General features: G+C 39.4%; 1 protein-coding gene across 1 annotated transcript in view; it reads left to right on the top strand.

The window, feature by feature from the left end:
- The window catches only part of ZMPSTE24 (zinc metallopeptidase STE24), a 37,631-nt gene that overhangs the window by 1,256 nt on the left and 11,449 nt on the right, over positions 1-24,926 (top strand). The window contains exons 2-7 of the mRNA XM_084874634.1: positions 642-788; positions 5,595-5,681; positions 10,403-10,519; positions 10,888-11,040; positions 12,366-12,507; positions 18,493-18,677. Of these exons, the coding sequence (XP_084730760.1) occupies positions 642-788; positions 5,595-5,681; positions 10,403-10,519; positions 10,888-11,040; positions 12,366-12,507; positions 18,493-18,677 (831 nt within the window). The remainder of the gene's footprint in view (positions 1-641; positions 789-5,594; positions 5,682-10,402; positions 10,520-10,887; positions 11,041-12,365; positions 12,508-18,492; positions 18,678-24,926) is intronic.

Raw genomic sequence — 24,926 nt, 5'->3', positions numbered from 1 at the left:
CAATATCTGTTAATAATCATGGTTAGCAGGAGTATTTTTTTTAAAATATATTTTATTGATTTTGTACAGAGGAAGGGAGAGAGATAGAGCGTTAGAAACATCGATGAAAGAGAGTCATCGATCAGCTGCCTCTTGCACACCCCCTACTGGGGATATGCCCGCAACCAAGGCACATGCCCTTGACCGGAATCGAACCCGGGACCCTTCAGTCCCCAAGCCGACGCTCTATCCATTGAGCCAAACCGGTCTCGGCAGCAGGAGTATTAACAGATATTGTGGCTAGTAATTTGTTTTCATGAATTTCTTTTCTGAATTATAGGATATATTTATACCTGAAATGGATGGTATCATTTGTGGTTTATATATGCAAGCTGAAGTATGATGACAACACTGATTCTAATCTTACATAGTCAGCCAGCTTCAGATTCTCTTGTTCTTCTTTTACTTTTCTGTATTAGTTGCTTTAGTAGACAATGTGTTTGATCAAATGCATTATTTGTGTATGTATAAAGCAAATTCAATAGGCTTATGTGGCAAATTAACACTATAAACCATTCAATGTTTGATCATGAATGACTATTGTAATAAATAATGAGTTGGTTTGACTGTTTTACTAAAGTGTTTTCTTCAAAATATTTCAGAGACGGATATATAAAACAACAACTCATGTACCGGTGGAGTTAGGACAGATCATAGATTCAGAAACGTTTGAGAAATCTCGACTGTATCAGCTGGATAAAAGTACCTTCAGCTTTTGGTCAGGACTCTATTCAGAGATCGAAGGCACTGTGAGTAATTTACCTCTTGAAGAGACAATCTATCAAATTGTTTAATACTTTTTAACAAATATATTTTTATTGATTTAAGAGAAGAAGGGAGAGGGAGGAGGGAGGAGGGAAAGGGAGAGGGAGGGAGAAATATCAATGATGAGAGTGAATCATTGATCGACTGCCTCCTGCACATTCCACACTGGGGATCAAACCCATAACCTGGGCATGTGCCCTGATAGGGAATCGAACGGTGACCTCCTGGTTCATAGGTCATCGTTCAACCACTGAACCATGCTTGCTGAGCTGTTTAATACTTTGTAATGTTTGTTTTCCTTTTTATATTTTTTAAAATATAAATACATGTACCAATCTCAGAATGCTTTTCTTACCTTTGTTAATGATAGAATAGGTCTGAAGCAAAAAAGGCAGGAATGTAGCTGTTATGATTTCAGATATATGTAGAACCTAATGAACAAAATAAACTAATAAACAAAATAGAAACAGACCCATAGGTATTTGTAGAGAACAGACTGACAGCTGTCAGAGGGGAAGGGGTTTGTGGTGCTGGGTGGTAGCTTTATTGTTACAGTTGGTGACATGGGGGTGGTACAGTTTGCTCTAGGAGATGGTAGAGGCAGAGAGAGTACAAACAGAATGAGAGCTCTGTCATCTGCTGTGACTCAAGCTAGAAGCAGTACTGATGGGCGAAAGGTGGGAACAGGAATAGACATTGTAATAGCTGTATGGGTAGTGACTTTTCACTTCGGATATTGTTTTTATATTTATCGCTTTGTTTGATGTTTACAACAGTCTCTGTGGCAGAAAGCATAGGCATCATTCCCTTTCTATGGCTGAGAGAGTGAAGGCTCAGAGACATTAAATGGCTTGCCTCTTTAATGACTAGGTGCCACTAATAAATAGGAAAAGGGGTTTCAAACTCTGCTCTTCTGAGTCTTTAAAACTACATTGAAGAAACCATTCTCAAAACTAGGGACTGCAGCGTGAATGTGCTATTTCTCCTTGGGGAATTAGCAGCTACATTTGCCATTAGATATGAAGCATTTTGTGTTACTTTGAAATCCTGTTCTGTTTGAAAACAAGTTCATTAATTCCTGTTTTGTATTGATTCAAATCAATAGGCTTGATCACAGAGAACAAGTACAAAGATTAACTTAAACTTTTTAAAAAAATATATTTTATTGATTTTGTACAGAGAGGAAGGGAGAGAGATAGAGAGTTAGAAACATCGATGAGAGACAGTCATCGATCAGCTGCCTCTTGCACACTCCCCACTGGGGACATGCCCGCAACCAAGGCACATGCCCTTGACCGGAATCGAATCCGGGACCTTTCAGTCCCCAAGCCGACGCTATCCATTGAGCCAAACCGGTTTCGGCTAACTTAAACTTTTTTCTTGCCTTAGTATTTTTTACCTGAGGGAACATAAGCAGAGGCCACTGTTGACTCATACGTGACAGCACCCAGAGAGGAAATGCCCAGCCTCTCTGAGACAGGCTTTCCTATCTTCTCAGAGATCAACAAAGAGCCCTCTTAGGAAATGGAATGGCTGAGGAGTAGCGTAGGGCCCAGTAGAAAAGTTCCAGTTGTTGCTTCTTTAATTTCTGCTTTTTTCTGGGTGAGTTTTAGCCTCTTTGCGCCTCATTTCCCTCCTCTTTAAGATGAGAAGTAGGTAGATATTAAACCATGTCGCTCGTGGTTTATGGCAAGGACTAAGGAAGATAATGTAAGTGAAGCACTTAGTACAGTGCTTAGCACAGCAGTTACTTAGTCGTTGGATTTCTTGAGGCAAATTCCTGAACCTCTCTGAGTTTCAGTTGCCTCGTCTATAAAACAGAAATGACTATGCTCTTGCCCTGCCTGCTTTACAAGACTTACTTCAGTGAAATAATTATAAAAGCACTGGGCTTATTATTGCTGAGATCATTAGTTCTTTTTATAGGCTATCCCAGGAGCCTGCTCAGGGAGAGTACCAATATAGAGAAAGTTTATTGTTCACTGTACTTTGTTTTTCATTCCTCAGAGGATACTAAACAAGGTTACAACAGCAGTACCCAAATGCATTCATAGATGCATTCAAAGTTCATATTAAAGCTACCCTTGGTACCTACTTAAAAGCTGGACTTTTAATTTTAAGTGTTTCAGCCCTTCACCAAAGACATTATAAATCTTTAATTCTGTATTATGTATTAGTATTGAGAATACGATGAAAGAAATTAATCCCAAGTCGATTAGTTCAACAAGTGGAGCATATATCATGCACCGATGCCAAAGCATGTCTTTTGGGAAAACAGGGTTTATACCTGTGATTGAGTTATCGTAAAGTGGAAATAGCTGGACATAGAACTAAGGGAACCTTTTAAAGCAACTTATTAAAACAGTGTTTTCCAAATTTGGGTGTACATCAGATTTATCTGGAGACTGCTGGGCCCCATTTCCAGTTTCTGATTCAGAAGTTCTGGTGTGGAGCCTGAGAATTTGCATTTCTAACATATTCCCAGGTAATGCTGCTATCCAGAGATCATATTTGAGATCACTGGTATTAAACCAACCCAGTATACTAGTAAAAATATAAAAGATGGATAGCACCCACTGTGAGTGAGATTGTGGGGAAACAGGAACACTCAATAATGCTGATGGGAGCATTTATACTTTGGTATAAATACTTTAGAAAACAAGCTGCTAATACTGAATAAAGTTAAAATTCACCAAAGATGGATCTAAAAAAATGTAGAGTATAAAAGACAGGTTGTACCACATGATGTCATTTATATACATTCTTAAAAAGCGTGTATAAGCCACGATGTTATTTATGGATTCGTAGGTAAAAATGCAAAGTAGGTTGGGAGGATACCCATGAACTATATTAAAGTGCCTCAAACCCTCAAAGCACAGGAACTGGTGGGATAGTGTGCTTCTAACCAAAAAGTGTGATTGATCATTGTATTCCTGAGACTCCACAGGAAGAAACAATAAATTGATTCTTCTTGACCAGATGAGTTTCACAAACTTGTATCTGTTGTGGGAAATACGTGTTTCTTCAGCATGTATTCTCAGATTTTAAGAGCTTCCTCGCGCCAGTGTCCAGATGATTTGGTGAATATCTGTGTTCACTTTATTTGCCAAAGACAAAGGGTGTGCTGAGACAGGGGCCTCCTATGAAACCATGACTCCTACCTCAGGACTCACCTTCTCCTTACCTGGAGAAGGCCCAGAGAGGCCATTCTGTCCCAATTTGATAAGTGGACAGGACAGGAATCAATACTGATACTTTGTCCTGGCTGAAGACGTGATTTTTTTTTTTTTTTTTTTTTTTTTTTTTTTTTTTTAGGAAAAGCCAGTTATGGAGCCATAAAACCTGGTTCAATCCATTTCTGTCACTCAGTAGTTGTGGGATTTTGGACAAGTTGCTTATCCTTTCTAGTCTTGTTTCCTGATTCAGAAAGCCTTTTATGGTCTTTTGGCAAAAGTTGTTTTTTTTTTTTTCTTTTCTTTAAACAGCTTTATTGAGATACTAGAGGCCCAATGCACGAAATTCGTGCAAGATAGGCTTTTGCAGCCTTGGTAGCTGCCTGGATCCCTTCCTCCCTCGTAGCCACGTCCCGAAAAGTGTCCAGAAGGACGTCCGGTCTAATGAGCATATTACATTTTTATTATTATTATTATTTTCCCCCCAGTGATGAAAAAAATGTATTAGCACGTAGGAAAAAAAAAGCATAGACCAAAATACAACTATTCTACACACTACTGCAATTTCCTAATATACACATTCATTCACAAGTACTACATATTCTATTTACCCCAAATCCAAATTTCCAAAAAGATAAACCAGTAGGAATAGTTTTTCTCTCTAGAATAGTGTTCAATAAACAACATACCATTTATTATAACAGTCCTGAAGTATTACAAGATGTTATAAATTCTGAATCAGATTATATTGTGTTCAAATGGCTCAGTTCTTTGCAAATCTAATTCTTTAAGGTATGTTAAAAGTTAAAGTCATAATGCTTCCTCCATAATTATACTTGATACACATCACTTTAACTATACACAAGGCAATGCCGGCATGGTTACTGCGACCTGAAGTGTGGTGAGGGTATCGGCCCCAGTTAAGCTAACGAATGAGGAATCCACCACACCCTCCAGGACCTCCTTCTACTGTGCCATTGCTCTCACTCCTCCAGGGTATCTTGATGTTGAGTGAAAAAAAAGCTAGCACTTAAGTTTACATTACAATTATCTGACTTCTCCCTAGCACTCATGTTCTCGAGTTACAAAAACACACATACACAAACATTGAGAGCTTACCTGACAGTTAAAGCACTCCTCCCTCTCCAGTGTGGACTCTCTGGTGTTTGGAAAGATCTTACTTACTACAGAAGGTTTTCCCACGATTATTACACCAATAGGGCTTTTCCCCAGTATGGATTCTATGATGTTTATTAAAATTAGAGCTGTGCTTGAAGGCTTTTCCACACTCCTTACATTTATACGTCTTTTCTCCAGCGTGGAGTCTCTGATGAGAACTAAGACCTGCGTGCTGACTAAAGCTTTCCCACAATCTTTACACTGATATGGTGCCTCTTCAGTTACACTTTTATTATTATAGATAATTCACATATTATAAAATTCACCCATATAAAATGTATAGGCAAATACCTTTTAACCGTCTAAGTTTAGTATCTCAATTGGTCTGTATTCATCTAAATGCATATTTTATCCTAAATAAGACAGGTCCTTTTTTCTCTATACCATGATGGTTTCTAGTACTGCTCAAATGTGAGCAAGGTATGCTTTGTTTTATAGCTTATTCTTCTCTTTGGAGGAATCCCTTATCTCTGGAGACTTTCCGGACGGTTCTGTGGCTATGCTGGCTTTGGACCAGAGTATGAGGTATGTACATCCTTTTCTTAGCGTCCTTGGCTCTGAAATGATAGCTGTCCTTTGTGTGCACATTTTGGAGGGGGACCACTCATTTAGTCTCAGACAGGGAGCTGAGTGAGTAATGTCTCTGGTTAGGAAGCTGCTTCTCGGGAACAACTCTGCAATGAACGAGAAGGCATGTGTTTTGTTGAGCCCACACTAAGCAGGTCCTCTGTGCCACACAACTTAGCAGAGACTTCACAAAAACAGAGTGTATGTCTCTTACAGTCTCCGTTGAGCTGCTTGGTTTGTCCGCCCACTCTTCCAGGAACTCCAGTTGAAGGCAAAGCCTTACACCTGAGGCTGCCCACCTGTAAGGATGCTGAGACACTGCTTCCTGGCTTTCCCCTAGAAATTGCCCAGTCTGTTCCCTCCCCCCTGATTCCTTTTTGAAATGATGGGTCTCTTCTACATATGTGTATAGGTACCTTGGGCTTTAATTCAGCTCATCTGATGTCCCTTTTCTAAAGCAGCCAAATTCTTTTAAGGTCCCTTCTTTTTAAATATATTTTTATTGATTTCAGGAAGAAAGGGAGAGGGAGAGAGATAGCAACATTAGTGATGAGAGAGAATCACTGATTGGCTGCCTCTTGCAGGGCTCCCACTGGGGATCAAGCCCACAACCCTGGCATGTGCCCTGACCAGAATCCAGCCACGATCTCCCAGTTCATAGGTCAACACTCAACCACTGAACCGCACTGTCCGGGCTATTTTCTTTTCTTTATAAAGGCACTTACCACTATTGCAGTAATTTTATTTGTTTGTTTTCTTTTTATTGCCCTGACAAGAATTTTAAGTTTTAAGGAGACAGAGACTTTATATATACAGGTGTAGGCAAAAGTAGGTTTACAATTGTGAGTACATGAAACAGTTTATTTTTTATAATTATTTAATAATTATAATTATTGTATTATTTATTTGTTTTACAATTGTAAACCTACTTTTGCACACTTCCTGTAGTCTTTTTCTTTTAATATATATATTTTTATTAATTTTTTACAGAGAGGAAGAGAGAGGGATAGAGAACTAGAAACGTCGATGAGAGAGAAACTTCGACCAGCTGCCTCTTGCACACCCCCTACCGGGGATGTGCCCGCAACCAAGGTACATGCCCTTGATCGGAATCGAACCTGGGACCTTTCAGTCCGCAGACAGATGCTCTACCACTGAGCCAAACCAGTTTCAGCATTCCTGTAGTCTTCATTGCTATGTCACTAGTGCCTAGAGCAGTGCCAGTCACAGAGAAGGTACTCCATAAATATTTGTTGAATGAATGAACACAGTCTATATACATATTATGAGATACTATATTTGGATTTAACATGTTTTGGAGATCTCTTCCTGTCCATATATATAGATCTTTGTTGTGTGTGTGTGTGTGTTTTAATTTTAATCTTCACCGGAGGATATACTTTTACTAATTTGAAAGAGAGAGAGAGAAACATTGATCGGTCACTTTCCACACTTGCCCCAAATGGAGATCAAACCTCTAACCAATAGAGCCACCCCTCCAGGTGATCTTTGTTCTTGTTAATGGCTATGTAGTATTGGTTGTCCATTCTTTGCACAGTTCTGGTGTACACAAATTTCAATTATACAGTTTAGTTAAATAATACCAGTACCTTAAAGACATGGTTCAAATTCCAGTTGCCATAGTATATTATAAGAGTAATCACATACAGTGCAAACTTCCGTGCTAGCTCTTTAGTCCACCACTGGTCACTGGCAAATAACAGATTCTCATTGTCATCAGTCACTAATCACCTGCCTTTTTTTAAAGTGTGTCAGTGATTGATCATTGCACATCTCTTTTTCAGTTATTCTGAGTACACATTGTATTGCCTCCTGACATTTAAAAAAAAATGGATAGAATATCCACCTGACATTTTTAAAAAAATAGATAATTGAAAAGGAATTGGCCAACAAAGATAAAAGTGTAGCAAATAAATGAAAAGTGGTAACACAGAAGTGAAGTTCAGTTCTGACATACGGGGAGTTATAGAAGAAATAGCTGGCCTGGGGATGCTGCCCCTGCTATCAATAGGCAGATTTAGATCTGCAGCCAGAGGAACTTAGTGAAGTGACCTTGGTATGAATGAGAAAAGTGGCTTTGGCGGAAAGGATGGTGTCCCAGAGTTGGTGTTACTGGCAAAAAACTGCCATGTTAAAGGCCTCAATGGTATTTTATGACATTGGAAGCTCAAAGAGTAAAATGTTAAAATGTTCGAAGCTGATAAAGCTTTGAGAGGAGTATAACAATTTACCAAGACAGAAAAAAGGTGCCATTTCCACACCGTAAGTTACACAACAAGAAGGTGAGCATTGTTCAAACTACTCTTACTTTTTTTTTTTTAAATATATTTTATTGACTTCTTACAGAGAGGAAGAGAGAGATAGAGAATTAGAAACATCAATGAGAGAGATCATAGACCAGCTGCCTCCTGCACACCCCCTACTGGGGATGTGCCCGCAACCAAGGTACATGCCCTTGACCGGAATCGAGCCTGGGACCTTTCAGTCCACAGACTGACGCTCTATCCACTGAGCCAAACCGGTTTTGGCATACTCTTACATTTTTTACAAACACTAATTCTTTTTTTAAAATATGGTTTTATTGATTTTTTTAACAGAGAAGGATAAAGAGATAGAAACATGATCAGCTGCCTCCTGCACACCCCCTGCAGTAGATCGAGCCCACAACCCGGGCATGTGCCCACACCTGGAATCAAACCAGGGACCTCTGGTTCATAGGTTGCTGCTCAACCACTGAGCCACTCTGGCTAGGCAAACGCTAATTAATTCTTAATGTTTCTAATGGTTTTAGTTATAGTGTACTAGCCCAGCCATTGAGCCTCAGTAGTTAAGCATTTACCTATGAACCAGGAGACCATGGTTCAATTCCAGATCTGGCCACATGCCTGAGTTTGGACTTGATCCCCAGTAGGGGGCATGAGGAAGCAGCCAATCAGTGATTCTCATCATTAATGTTTCTATCTCCTCTCTCCCTTCCTCTCTGAAATAAAAAAATATATTTTAAATAAATAGTAGTATACTAAATAAATATTAGTTTGATTATTTTTTCATATCCCTACATATTTAGAACTGACAGTAGGAGATAGCCAAAAATTGTAAAGCTCACAAAAAAATCATCATTTTTTTATATTGATTATTAAGATGAGTTGATAAACTAGAGAGAATGGGGGATGTTTCAGAAGATTATAGACAAGCAAATGTCTTGATTTACAAGTCTTTTTTTTTTTTTTAATTCTTTATTGTTGAAGGTTTTACATAGGTCCCCTTTTCCCCCATTGACATTTTCTGCCTGCTCCCGCCCCCACCCCCAGCAAATGCCCCCACGTCCCTATTGTCTGTGTCTGTGTCCATTGGTCATGCTTGTATGCATGGATGCAAGTCCTTTGGTTGATCTCTTATCCCACACCCTTTCTTTGCCCTGCCTTCCCTCTAAGGTTTGATGGTCTGTTCAATGCTTCTGTATCTCTGACTCTATTTTTGTTCATCAGTTTATGTTGTTTATTATATTTCACAAATGAGTGAGATCATGTGATATTTATCTTTCTCCAACTGGCTTATTTCACTTAGCATAATGCTGTTGCACATGGTAAGAGATCTTTCTTTTTTACAGCAGCATAGTATTCCATTGTGTAGATGTACCTCAGTTTTCTAATCCACTCATCTGCTCATGGGCACTTAGGCTGTTTCCAAATCTTAGCTATTGTAAATTGTGCTGCTATGAACATAGGGGTGCATATATCCTTTCTGATTGGTGTTTCTGAGTTCTTGGACTATATTTCTAGCAGTGGGATTACTAGGTCAAATGGGAGTTCCATTTTTAATTTTTTGAGGAAACTCCATACTTTTTTCCACAGTGGCTGCACCAGCCTGCATTCCCACCAGCAGTGCACCAGGATTCCTTTTTCTCCACGTTCTCACCAATATTTGTTGTATGTTGATTTATTGATGATAGCCATTCTGACAAGTATTACATGGTACCTCATTGTCGTTTTGATTTGCATCTCTCGGATGATTAGTGACTTTGAGCATGTTTTTATATGTCTCTTGGCCTTCTGTGCGTCCACTTTCTAAAAGTGTCTATTTAGGTCCTTTGCCTATTTTTTTAATTGGATTGTTTATCTTTCTTTTGTTAAGCTGTATGAGTTCCTTATAAACTTTGCATATTAAACCCTTATCGAATGTAACATTGGCAGATATGTTCTCCCATACTTTGGGCTCTCTTGTTTTGTTGATGGTTTCCTTTACAGTGCAGAAGCTCTTTATTTTGATGCAGTCCCATTTGTTTATTTTCTCCTTAGTTTCCATTGTCCTGGGAGATGTGTCGGTAAAGATATGGCTATGACATATGTAAGACATTTTGCTGCCTATGGGATTTCCAAATCTTTTAACTGTTATATGCCTTTAGTTAACTTGCATACAGTGCCTATGTAGTAAAAGAGGACTTCCCCCCCCCCCCTTCTCTAAGAAGTAAACTTTGAGGGTACAGATGATTTTTAGAGCTTGTATTAGCCACAGAATCAAGCACATTGCTTGAGATCTAGTAGGTACTCAGCAATTGCTTATCAATTTGTTCACTAAGAATTCATTTTAAGAGTGAATTAATATTACACTATAAAAACTGCTGTGTTTTTGTTTTTGTTTTCCTTCTTGTGTTTTAGATCACTCAGTCTTTGGTGTTTCTGCTGATGGCTACACTTTTCAGCGCATTGACTGGTTTGCCCTGGAGTCTTTATAATACTTTTGTGATAGAAGAAAAACATGGTTTCAATCAACAGGTATAATAGAAAATGCAAGGGTTCTCCCTTAAATGAACACCTTTTGCGTTCATAATTTACTGTTGTAGAACATGAAATAATTGAGGAAAAAAGGGAATTGCATGTGGTAAAGATAGTAGTTTAAAGTCTTGCCATAAACTCTTTTAGCACTAATGTCTAGTGCTTTTCAGCTGACATTTAAATGAGTTTATTTTAAACTGTAGAATGCAAGACGTTTAGTTATTGTCTTGCGTTATCTAGTGTCATGTAATATAGTCTCACTGCCTTTTAATTTTTAAACTTACTTTCATAATGTGTTCTTTATATTCATTAATTAGTTATTTAATAGCAGTTTCTCAGTTTCTTGTGATGATGTTTTCTTTTTTCAGACTTTGGGGTTCTTCATGAAAGATGCAATCAAAAAATTTATTGTGACTCAGTGCATTTTATTGCCTGTGTCTTCACTTCTACTTTACATTATTAAAATTGGGGGTGACTATTTTTTTATTTACGCCTGGCTGTTCACATTAGTTGTTTCACTGGTGAGTAAAATCTTTGTTTCATGTTTTTTACAAAGTTCCTTGATGGGATAATTATGGTATAGTCTTCATCAGCATGTAAACAGTTCTTAAGCAGATAAAATATGCATAAGTGATCATAAATTCCCCTATTGGTTTCTGCTTTTGATTATAAAAGTAGAAGAATTGACTGACAGATTTTCTTCTCCTTATGTTGACTTTTACAAATCTTAGAAGCTAGTTGTTTCTTTTAATGATCCAGTTGTCAGGCAATTTGGAGCTATGCATTTATGAGTTGCCACCAGAATGGATGACACACTTTGGTAATTTAGTGACTCTTGACTAAGCTCCATTGCCTAAAAATCATGGCTGTTTTGAAGAGAATAGATTGAAGAGGGACAAAAAGAAGAAGAAAGCATAAATGTACCTGGTTTTTCTTTGCTTTCTTTCTCTGCTTTTCCCTTCCTCCTTTCTCCCTTTTCCCTCTCCCTTCTCGGTTCCTTCCTCCTTCCTTTTCCCCCTTCTTCCTACCTTCCCTTCTGCTTTTCTCCCCACCACTTCTGCTCTCCTCTCTTCCTCTCCCTCCCTTTTTCTCTCATTCCCCTTCATTTTCCCTCACTCACATCTTCTTTTCCGCTTCTCCTTCCCACATTTTAAACTGTTTCACAGCACAAACACTACAACACAATGAAAACTGTCTGGTGACAGCTCCTAGAAATATCATCAGTCATCTTTTAACTCCACCAATGAGCAGTCTTATTTTAGTCTGAATTACCATGATGCTCATTGCTTCACTTCCCATTGGTGGGACTGAGATTAGAAAATAGGCACTAGTTGATTTACAAATATCTGCCATATGGCAAACGAAGTGAGAGGAAATGCTTCCAAAATACTCAAAGAAGTGCTGTTTAACCAAGTGTACAGTTGTGAACTGCAGATAATTAATTTTGGCAGATCAACCAAATAATAGTTAGCATATAGTCAGGTGCTAGTAATTCTTTTTAGCAAAGACTTCAGATCTGTCATGATTACTTTAAAAGGCAGCATTCCAACTTCTTATGGGTTTATGAAATCCCCAAGATAGTTTTGAATGGACCATTTGACTTTTCAGTTATTACCACTTTGAGACTATTCATTTTGATTTAATTCATCAAACTGATTGAGTTGAGCACTACTATGTGGTACGGTTTGGGACTGGGAATACCAGAACAAATAGATAAGGTCCCTGCTCTCAAGGTTAGGGTCACACAATTGTTTCAATGCAATTGAAGCTGTGTAATGAGCAGTTCTCTTTTTAGTAGTTCTTTGTATGAACATGTTTACAGGCTGTTCTGACATTTGCTTTTCAGGTGCTTGTCACAATCTATGCTGATTACATTGCCCCTTTATTTGACAAATTCACACCTCTACCTGAGGGAAAGCTTAAACAAGAAATTGAAATAATGGCAAAGAGTATTGATTTTCCTTTGACTAAGGTGTATGTTGTTGAAGGTAAGGCTACTGGGGGTAAGAAGATTTTATTTGACTGGTTTGTTTTATTTGAGTACTTTATTCTTAAAACTTTAATAAATGAACAAATCAGTTTGTTTAAAATTTTGTTATCTAAAGGTTAGAATTTTACATTTTCACCTTTTAGGATTCATAGGAATTGATGATATAGTCCAGGAATAGAAACTGGGGGCTTGGTGTCAATTCCTTTTCTTGCCTGAAACTGTGTTTGGTTGACTTTACAGTATTGTTTTTAATTTTGGGCCAAAGCCTTTATCACTTCCTTTAATAGCATGCATATTAGAATGACCTACGGACTTCTGTTACCTGCCTGGCATCTAGTAATTAAGTAGGACTCTTGAATAGTCAAATTTCTTTTAGCACTAGTTTTAGGCTCAAACAAAACCATTGTTATTGGCTTTGTCTCTTTCATCAAAACTTCCCAGTGTTCTGGAAAACTCTGATTGTGAAAACCTGCAAATTACCCAAAACTGTCCTACCATTGGGTAGAGGTAAGCTATCTAGGAGCTTACATAAGACTACTGAAGTCTCAAGGAAGCTTACAGAGATGTCAATTAAAACTGTTGTTTGGTACCATGACTTTCAGAATCTCTAAATTAAAGTCCATGTAAATGACTGAGACTGGTTTTGCATCTGCTACTTACCAGCTGTGGAATCTTGGACAGATCACTTCACCACTCTAGCTTTCAGTTTTGCTTCCTCTAAACCTCGGTTTGGCAAGCATTTTCAGTAATACCATAGATAATAAAATATTTTAGGCTTTGCAGGCCATATGTTCTTTGTTGAAGCTATTCAACTATGCCATTATAGTGCAAAACAGCATAGATTATATATAAATATGAGCATGGCTGTGTTCTATAAAACTTTATATATAAAAATAAGTAGCAGATTAGATTGAGCCTGCAGGCCATAGTTTGTCCCTCCATCATTTAAACTAAAAAAATCACCAATCAGAAGCAGTTATATTGGATGAATGAGTAGAAACTGAGAAGTATGTAATTTCAGGGCCAGGTGAGAACAGAGATGGTCGCATCTGGAGAGAATGAATTAACAGCAATTAGGAGAGTATAGACATCTCAGATATTTGGTAGCTTCTGAGGTTATACAGGTCAACTAAAGGTACAGTTGGAACATTTCCATGAGGAAATGGTAAGAGAATAAGCCAATTCATATTACTTCTTTAGCCTCTGAGAATCACTACTCTTAATTAATATTAAACTAGTAGCACACTAAGTAGTACAGTAGGACAGTTTTTCAGGGTCTTTATTGAAGAAGCAATCTAAGTTGCTAATCACTTAAGTTATAATCAGATAACATGAAATCACAGATATGACAGTAGAGGTACTTATATATGTGATATATCATTTTAGATGAAATAGACAAGGCTTTATGTAGCGTTATAAGCTGAGAGTTTATAGAAAATCAAGGTTTGAGTAGGTGGAAGGGTAGAATGAGTTAATAGCCTTGGTTGAGTCCTCGCTCTGTCACAGTTACCTGTGTGACTATGGGCAACTTAGCTTTGCTACACAGATGTTTACTCATTGGGTAATGTATGGTTTTATTGTTGTTAATAATGGTAACAGTCCTCAAAAATATGTTCAATGAGTGAATATTGTTACTAACAATAACAACACGTTATAGATTTGTCAATTAAGCCAAGATTCCTGCTCTCAGAAGATATCATATAGCAAGTGCTATGCAGAGAATTAACCAGTGTGATGTGATGAAGAATGACTGAGTAGATACTGTAGAGTGGGTCATCAGGCAAGACCTCACTGAGCAAATGACTTTAAGCTGAGACATGAAGAAAGGAGCCATGCATGCTGAAATCAATAGAAAGACCTTTCAGAGCTTTGAATCATCAAGACACAGAAAAAAGTCCCATGTGGCTGCCACACAGCAGGAGTGTTAGGACATGAAATCTGAGACAGGCAATAGTCAGACCATGAAGGCCTTTGTAAATCAGGGGAAGGAGCTTGGGTTTTATTTTAACTTCAAGGGAAAAGCCATGAAAGGTTCTAGGCAGGAAAGTGACATGGTCTGGTTTGTATTCTTAAAATATCTTGGTTTGCTATGGAGGTAGATTGTAGGGGCGGCCAGAGTAGAAGCAGGGAGAGCCATTAGGAGGTGGTTCTAGTAATCTGGTAGGAGAGAGTGGCAGCTTAGACTAGGGCAGTAGGGACTGATGGAGAGAAGTGGATGCACTGGGGACGTGTTTTAGAGGTAGAGTTGATGGACTTTGCTAATAGATTATATGGAAAAGATTAAGGGGGAAGAGGAGAGAGACATCAAGGATAACAACCAAGATTTTTAGCCTAAGCAGTTGGATAAATGATAGTTTACTGAGATTGGAAAAACTGGAAAACAGCAGGTTTATGAGAAATTAAGTTGGATGTGCTCTATATTGAGATATCTATTAAACATTGAATTAGAATTCTGCAGGCAGTAGTTAGTAGCAAACAGGTAGTAGAAACTAACTGGCTAATGTAAGCAGGAAAAAATTGCTGTTGAAACACTATTTGGTACCTTATCACAAGGAAATTAAGTTTACCAAGCTTGGAAGGTGGGCTGTTCCACAGGGAGACGGGGAACTCGGGATTTCACTGCAGAACCAGTGTGGGAGGACACTGCTGTTGCCTCCTCCTCTGGGATACAGCAGTTTGCACCCCTAGTGTCCCTGCACTAGCACCTACAGAATCAGCTCCTCACTGCCCTGCTTCTAGTGCTAACTGTCCAGAGTCCCCAGTGGGTGCATTTATTGACTGAGCCGGGGAACAGGGCTAGCTGCCAGGAATGCTGGGGAAGCAAATATCTGTCTTCTTGTATTTCTTAAATGAGAAGCAGTCTCTCTTGTATTTCTTAAATGAGAAGCAGTCTCTCACAAGACTTAAATGGTTTGAATTCCCTTAACTTTGAACAGAGACTCCAGTCCTGGGCAGGGAAGAAAACCACACATCCTATCTAATAAAGAGGGAATATGCTAATTGACTGCCCTGCCCTTAAAGATAGTGGTGCCCACAGCCAATAAGGAGGAAATATGCTAATTGCTGCCACGCCCTCAAAAATGGAAGCGCCCAGTCCCCTCAGCCTGCTGGGGCCTTGCCACACACCTGCCTCCGGAGTCCCCCACTCCCCTCAGCCCTCTGGCCACCCAGGGCCAGCCGGAGGCACAGGCAAACCACTGATGGCAGCTGCCCAGCCGCCTAGAACCACCTGAGGCACAGGTAACCAGGGCCAGCTGAGGCTTGCACTGCCAACACTGGCAGCAGCAGAGATGTGATGGGCATGTCTCCTTCCCCTGATTGCCAGGTCACCTCCTGCCCCTGAGGGCTCCCAGACTGTAAGACAGGGCAGGCCGGACTGAGGGACCCCCCCACCCCACCCCACCCCCGTGCCCAGTTCATGAATTTTCATGCACTCGGCCTCTAGTAAGAATATAAGCAACAAATATGGACTATAGACATCCATGGGGAGATGTAGAGATAGCAAACAGTCAACTGGATGTATAAGTTTGGCATTCTAGGGAGAGTTCGGGGCCAGGAATATTGATATGGAAGTATCTGGCATGTCGATGGTGGTTAATGCCATGGGTGAGGCATTTAGAGAAGAGAGTGAGGCTTAGGTCAGAGTCAGCAGGAGAGGAAGAGCCAGCATCAGACAGGAAAGACAATTGAGATGGGAAGGAAAAGAGGAGAAAATGCTGTTTGTTTTTTTAAATAGGAAAAGAAAATGTTTCAAGGAGGGAGTGGTCAACTGCAAATGCTGTTGAGAGGTTGATTAAGATCATAAACAAAAATGTCAGTGCCTTACATTTGCATAGAACATTTTGATTTTGTGAGTTCTCAAATACATTGCTTCACACCTCAAGTGGCATCATTAGTCCATTTAGTAAACAAGCACTATTGAATATATACTATATGCCGGGCACAGAGATACTAAAAGCTTACGGTCTAATGTAGGTACTCTTTTTTTTTTTTTTTTTTTTTTTTTAATATATCTTACTGATTTTTTACAGAGAGGAAGAGAGAGGGATAGAGAGCTAGAAACATCCATCAGCTGCCTCTTGCACACCCCCTACTGGGGATATACCCACAACCAGGGTACACACCCTTGACTGGAATTGAACCTGGGACCTTTCAGTCCACAGGCCGACGCTCTACCCACTGAGCCAAACCTGTTTTGGCTAATGTAGGTACTCTTAAACGTTAGTGAGTACTGTATAAGAATTCCCTGGAGAGGTTGTTAAAGATAGATTGCTGGCCTCCATTCCCAGAGGTCTGACCTCATAGGTGTTTCTAGAATTTACTTTCTAACAAGTGCTCTGGGTAATTTTAGGGGAGGGGTACCTTGGGCCATACTTTGAGACACTTGGATCAGTGGGAGATATTAAGATGTTAATTTTATTTTATTTATATGTCTATAATCTGCCTGCTTCTATAAATAACTTCAGGCAACATCTAAGAAATATTTTTAAATTAATTAAAAACAACAAGACAGAAATGAAAAGACCTCAGAATGATACACGGCTTTCCAGATCCTAAGGTCTGAAGGACTGGCAAAATTGGATCACATATTTGGCAATTAAACAAAAACTGAAAAATAATTAAGTAAATGCCACTATTTATCAATGCCTACTATATTCTAAACATACTGCCAAACGTACTGCTATGTATAAAGAACATATATTCTAAATATACTAGTAGGTATGCTTTACATTAGGAATATAAGTAGATAAAAACTCACATTTCTATCTGTCTGGAGTGGCTCGGTTCAACGTCATCCCATGAACCAGGAGGTCACCAGTTTGATTCCCGGTAAGGGCAAATGCCCTGGTGTCAGGCTCCGTCCCAGTAGGAGGTGTGTAAGAGGCAGCCAATCAGTGATTCTCTCTCATCATTGATGTTCCTATCTCTCCCTCTCTCTTCCTCTCTGAAATCATTTTTTTAAAATATTTTTTTAATTCACATTTCTGTGAGAGATCTCAAATTCTCAAGAGAAACAAATATTTTACAATTACTTTTTTAAAGTATGTAAATAATAATAGTTTATATGGCTCAGGCAGTATACTAATTGATTTACTTAGAATTTCTCATGTAATCCTCAACCTAATCCGATGGCTTGCATCATAAACAGGAAAATAAAGCTTAAAGAAATTTAAGAAAGTTTCTTACTCCACAGCTAATACATGGCAGATCCAAGATTTGAACCCAAAGTCTGCTCATAACCACTAAATTCACTGTAATTATAGAACATTTAGAAAATAAAAATACATAAATAAAGAAGAAAATAAAAATCAATCATAGTTTGGTCAGCTACTGTTAGCCACTGTTAAAAATGTAGGTTTTTTTCCCCCAATCTTTTAAAAAATGGCTTTAATTATTTTCTGAATATAGAAATGAGTATACTTACAAGCCTTGGAAAAAGAGAGAAAAGGGAGGAACAAAAATTCATAGTTCTAGAAGCCATTGATAAACACTGCAGTGTTTGTTTGTTTGTTTTTTAGCACTTTAGTATTTTGATATATTTCTTAATAGGATTTTATTTATGCTTTTCTATTTACATATATATATATATATTCATAACAATAATGAAACCTTATGTGCATAAAGTTTTAATCTTCATTATATTGGTAAACTTTTTCCTATCTTATTAACATTCCTCAAAAGTATAATTTTGCCATCACATAGCTTTATTATAATTTAATCATTTCGCTGCTGCTGGATATTTAGGTTTTCCTTATTTACTTATTGCTCTACAGCCCTGATGAGCATACATCTCTGTTGGCAAGACTTCAGGTAAACAGATACTCTCCACTGCTGGTGGTGATTTATGTTGATACAGTTTGTTCAGGTATTAAACAATTTGCAAATGTTAATGTCCTTTCCAGTAATTCAATTTCTAGGAGTCTCTCCAGAGGACCCCAGGCTTTTTAATTATTTTCCGTGCTTTGAACTGTCTTTTCCTTAGGATCTAAACGCTCTTCCCACAGCAATGCTTATTTTTATGGCTTCTTCAAGAACAAGCGAATAGTTTTGTTTGACACTCTACTAGAAGAGTATTCTGTACTAAACAAAGACATCCGGGAGGAGTCTGACATGGAGCCCCGCAATGATGGCGAAGGGGACAGTGAAGAAGTAAAAGCTAAAGTTAAAGTGAGTTCTTCTGGTTTAGTTTTTATAAACGGTTTCTGTGACAACTCTAGGTAACATCCACTTCTGTGTAACATTCTCTTCTGTTCAGAGAGACTATCAAATACAAGCACCGGGGCTCCTTTATAATTCTGGTGTTTGGGAAAGATTCTCACTATTATACAGCCTAACTACCTTGCAAGCCTTTGCAGAATGTACACATTAAAATTAAAAGCATAAGACAGTAAAATTCTTATGATTATAAGCTGTCTTTAAAACTGGGGCTTTATCCTTATTCCTGATATGTTTATGACCAAAGAAATCCCACAGGCAGGATAAAGAAGAGATAAACATCTCATTTTTAGTTTCATTGAGGCAATAATTATAGGTCCTGGCAAGGGAGAGACTTGAATTTGAATCTTGGTTCTGTCATTTAGTAGCTGTGTGTCCTTGGGTACGTTATGTAATTTGGTCTGTTTTGTTTATTTAACAAATATTTATGAAATGTACACGCTGTGCTGAGATACTTTGCTTTGCATTTGGAATACAAACTTAGAGGCAAACCCTTGCTCTTAAGGAACTTACACAATCACAGTGCAACATATCAATTGCCACAGTGAAGCTATGTATACTGGATGCAGTGAGAACACAAGAAAAGGCATTTCCTAAATCTGACCTGAGAGTCTAAGAAAGCTTTTTCTGAGTCCTTTCCTGGATGAGGTCAGCTGATGCTGACTAACAAAGTCTAAGCAGGGGTCTTCAAACTACGGCCCGCGGGCCACATGCGGCCCGCAGAGGAGTCTGATCCGGCCCGCCAGGTTTTTTGGGCAGTGAGCACAGCCGAGGTGTTACAGTAGGAATTAGTAGTTCATATAGTCCGGCCCTCCAGCTCTCTGAGGGACCGTGATCTGGCCCCCACTTTAAAAAGTTTGAGGACCCCTGGTCTAAAGTTCTAAGACTAATGCGGGGGGCGAGACAATGATAAGAAATGACTCAAATATAATCAGAAGTAGTCACCAGTATTTGTAGGTGTGATGTTCTGTTGGCTTTGATATCATTCAGAGATGGTTTTGAACCTGTGTAATGCTGGACAAGTATGTTAAGCTTTCTAAATTGCTTGTTTTGTGTGTTTTTTGTTTTTTGTTTAATATATATGTTTTTATTTCAGAGAGGAAGGGAAAGGGAGAGAGAGAGAGCGAGAGAAACATCAATGATGAGAGAGAACACTGATCAGCTGCCTCCTGCCCGCCCCACACTGGGGATCAAACCCGCAACCCAGGCACATACCCTGACTGGGAATTGAACCGTGACCTCCTGGTTCATAGGTTGACGCTCAACTGCTGAGCCATGCCGGCCAGGCAAATCGTTGGTTTCTTAACTAAAAGATGATGCTACTGGGGTTTCTCACTTCAGCACTGTTGCCATTTGGGCCAGAGAATTTTTTTGTTGTGGGAGGGTGTCTTGTGCATCGTAGGATGTTTAGCAGAATCCTTGGCCTCTCCCCACTAGATGCCAGCATCAGCACCACTACCACCGCCTTGCCACCCCAACAGGTGTGACTACCAAAAATGTCTCTGGACATTGCCTGATATCCATGGGGGTGGGGGCTTGCAGGGCAGGATCACTCTGAGTTGCGAGATACTGGGCTAACGATGCCTACCTTTTAGGGTCATGAAGATCAAATGAAATATACAGGGTGGGTCAAAGGTAGGTTTACAGTTGTGAGTATGCAAAACACAGAATTTATTCTTGTATTGTTTATTAATTATTGTATTACTTTCTGTACAAACAACTATAAATCTACTTTGTCCCACCCTATATTTGAAATAACCTATAGTTTATTTTATATCCTCTACATACCAAAAAATAATTACTATCATTCAAGCATCTGCTTTGACCTAAAAGGTTGTTTTAGTAAAATGTCTGGCCTGTTAAAAATTCTATGAAGGGATTAAATAGCATTGGGAGAAGCTTAACTCATTTGATTGTTTGGGGTTTTTTTTAAGAGTGGTTATCCCACTTGTTAGGATTTTGAAATAAAGACCACTTTGGTCTGACCAAGGGTCATAGGATTTTAAGCCAGGGAGAGATCTTAAGGTCATCTTTTTTTTTTTAAATATATTTTATTGATTTTTTACAGAGAGGAAGAGAGAGAGAGAGAGTCAGAAACATCGGTGAAAGTCATTAATCAGCTGCCTCTTACACACCCCCTACTGGGGATGTGCCTGCAACCAAGGCACATGCCCTTGACCGGAATCAAACCTGGGACCCTTCAGCCCACAGGCCAACGCTCTATCCACTGAGCCAAACCGGTTTCGGCAAGGTCATCCTGTAGATAGGAAAACTGGAGTCCAGAAAGGGTAACCCAGTGATAACACTGAGGAGTCATACAAATTCAGCAAAGCATCCTACTAAGAGGTAACCACATACAGGGTGGATTACGTTATAGCCAAATCTAGACATACTAGATAGTGATTCACTAACTTTAAGCAATGTAATGAAATTAGATCTTTAGTATCTATGAGAACAGTACTCTTTGGCTTAAAGTTTTAAAAAGATTGGTTAGTCCTTTGAAGCATGTTGAATGGAATTTGTATTATTTTTTGGCTTCTTGAAGAGCCTGCTTTATTTCATTGATAACTACAAATATTTTAGCATCTCTGTATAAGTTACACAATGAAGATATATTAGACATAGCCCTACCCTAAAGAACCTATAGTGAAGAAGACTAGATATGTACACAGATAGCCCATACTTTAAGGCAAAATGTGGTAAATATCCTACGTAGCTGAAATAGTGCGGCTTTTAGAAATTAAGAAGTTAATGCAGATTCTAATCATCAGACAGATTTCTCAAAAGAGGATATTAGATCTAGACAGAATTTGACTTGAAGATGGGCCTTTTCACATTGAAAACATGGAATTAAGAAATCTATAGAGACCAAAAAAACAACATTACACAGTGGTTATTCTGAGACTGATGATTGAATGGATTCTCATGGAATGAGATGAAAACGTAGGCCAGGACCAGTTTGAAAATACTCCTTCCTGAAGACATCAAGTGGTTATTTCCAGTGGCCTGAAAAGTTTAGATATACTCTGAAAAGTTTAGGGTATAGAGGCCAAAGCTTGTTTTTGGAAGATTAAAATTCGGTGGCAGCATATAGAAGAGAGCAAAGACTGGAAGTGGGCAGGCCCAAGATAAGCATGAGACAATGAGGGCCTGCACTAGAGTGAAAGGTCAGAATAAGTGAGAGAATAACAGTAAAAGATGAATTTAAAGTACTTGGTGATTGCTATTATGTGGAGTGAAGGAGAAGGCCAAAGATGAACTCAACATTCATTAACTGTTTTGTATGTCCCACTAGTGAGGTGATTTTAAGTAGTATATCAACATTGTGAGTTTGAATAACTATATTTATTACTATACTAGAGGCCCAATGCATGAAATTCAAGCAAAGGGCTTGGCCCTCACAGCCCCGGCTTCAACCGGATGGTTGTCTGGAAGGTCGTCCGAACAATCGTTCTTCTGTTCGGTCTAATTAGCATATTAGCTCTTTATTCTCTTATATTTTTTTATGTATCTTATATAATATGCAAATCGACTGAACAGCAGATTGACTGCTTGCTGTGATGCAAACTGACCACCAGGGGGCAGACGTTTAATACAGTTGCTCACAGAGAGAGCACCGCTTAACCAGAAGCCCAGCTCTCTGCTGGCAAGCACAGCCATGGTGGCGGGAGTCTTTCCCACCTCCGTGGCAAGACTAAGGATGTCCAACTGCTGGCTTAGGCCCGTTCCCCATGACGCTGTCAGTCAAATGGCTCCTGGACTGCAAGAGGGGGCAGGCTGTGCTGAGGAACACCCCGCCCCAGTGCACGAATTTTTTGCACCGAGCCTCTAGTATAGGATATTAGGAAAAAGAAAACTAGCATATTATGATTTAACGAATATTGTCATTTAGGATAAGGCTCAGTTTTAAAAAGTGAGTTGGGTTAGCCCAGCCAGTGTGGCTCAGTGTTGGGCATCAACCTATGAACCAGGAGATAACAGTTCAATATCCAGTCAAGGGCACATGCCTAGGTTGCAGGATCCCTAGTGTGGGGCATGCAGGAGGCAGCTGACCAATGATTCTCTCTCATCGTTGATGTTTCTCTCTCTCCCTCTCTATAAAAATCAATTTAAAAAATATTTTTTAAACTGAATTGGTTTAAAGAAATACATTAAGTAATGCATAGAGAGTATACAGACGTGGCCGAAGTTTAGAAAACAGTGATGTACTCAGCACCTAGTCTGTACAGTACAGTGGGGCATTCAAAGGTGGTTTTAAGTCTGGATGATGTAGAGAAGATGAATCGTGTCATTGTTAACAAGTTTAAGGAAAAACACTCAAGTTACCTGAAATCCCTCCTCTTCGAGATAGCTGCTATGGACATTTTGAATGTCTGTATTGGCTATTAACCTTTTAAAAGCTGCCTAGGAAACTTACTCTCTGGAATTTTACCCTTCAGGAGACAAATAAATAGAACATATAATTGGAATAGCCTGTGTCAAAAGTAGTTTAAATAAAAGGAAAATTAAAACTACATAAAATTGTACAGAAAAGCTTCCCTTTTATAGAAGAAAACAGGTATTTCTCCTGCATATGGTAGGGTTAGGGGAAAGTCTTTCTAGCTGATAAGTACGATAGAAATGTTACAGGCTCCTTAGATGTGGGTTTGGATTTTACCCACTGCTTATTAGTAAGATATCTTAAGCAAGACATTTTTTAAATTTTTATTTATTTAGATATATGTTTATTGATTTTAGAAAGGAAGGAAGAGGGAGAAAAAAAGAGATAGAAATGTCAATGATGAGAGAATCATTGATCGGATGCCTCCTGCATGTCCCACATTGGGGATCAAGCCCACAAATTGGGTATATGCCCTGGAACCGAACCGTGACCTCCTGGTTCATAGGTTGGTGCTCAACCACTGAGCCGTGTTGGCCAGGCTTAAGCAAGACATTTAATTTCTCAGCTTCCTTTTCCTCATCTGGAAACTGAAGATAATACTTTCCATCCTGCCCAGCTCGGTGCTGTGAAGATCAAATGAATCAGTGTATGAATTTTATAAAAAAGAAAATATCATAGATAACCCCTGGGGCACAGCCAGATGTGGTGGGCTCCAGGACAGATGCCTCAAATTCCTTCGTTACCATGTTAATTGTTCCTGCACTCGCCTGAGTACACGTCCATCATTTTACTTTTTATCCAATCCCAGGAGTTTCCCACCGCTTTGCTTTCTCCTGCCTCCTTACTCCATCACCAATGAATTTCATGTAACCCACCTATGTCCCTCCTTTGATTTCAGTGTATAAATAGAGAAATGTAACCCACAAAAAAACCCAAAAACATAGATAAGGAAAGATGTGTGGTATTTTTGTTGTTCTTTTATATGAAACTAGAAGCCTGGTGCACGAAATTTGTGCACTTGGGCAGAGGGGTCCCTCAGCCTGGCCTGCGCGCTCTCGGGATCCAAGAGCCTAAGGATGTCTGACTGATGGCTTCGTGGGCCTAAGCCGTCAGTCGGACATCCTTAGCATTGCCATAGGAGAGGCTCCCACCACTGCTGCTGGCTCGCCAGTGTTGACCCCAGCTTCTGGCTGAGCGGCGCTCCCCCTGTGGGAGCACACTGACTGCCAGGGGGCAGCTCCTATGCTGAGTGTTTGCCCCCTGGTGGTCAGTGCGCATCATAGTGACTGGTCATTCCACCATTTGGTCTTTTGCATGTTAGCCTTTTATTATATAGGATACACTGTAGATGAGGCCCCCTAGAAACTCATAAGAAATGCAAAAAAATCAGTTAACTCATTCTCGAATTGCCCCCACTTAAAATCATATTGGCCCCCTGTGAGGCGTGTGCTGCACCTTGGGAACCACTGGGCTCGACACTTTTCCTCTCTGAGTTAAATTTCTGAACACATACGCATATACCATGGGAATTGTAATATCTTCTCCACCTACCTCACTGGGCTGTCATGAGGAGGTTCTGAGCTAATAAAAATGTTTCATCAAGTAAGTGATGTCTAAACGGGAAGGGATTGTTTTTTTTAAGCCCACGGGTACCCTCACAGGTAACAGGTGCTGATTAGGGATGAGGGCATGGTTGTTTCCTGGGACTGTAGTGACGAAGCTTTGCAGAGGTTCCACAGGCCGTGAAGGGACATGCTCTGTATCGGTGGCCGGCCCTGGAGGCACTGGTGGGGGGGTGTGGGAGGCCCTAGGGTGGCAGC

Source organism: Pipistrellus hanaki, assembly GCF_964339955.1.
Source record: "Pipistrellus hanaki genome assembly, chromosome: 2".
NCBI classification, from domain to species: Eukaryota; Metazoa; Chordata; class Mammalia; order Chiroptera; family Vespertilionidae; genus Pipistrellus; species Pipistrellus hanaki.
The sequence above is the reverse complement of the archived record's forward strand: the minus strand, read 5'-3'. Positions and strand labels throughout refer to the sequence as shown.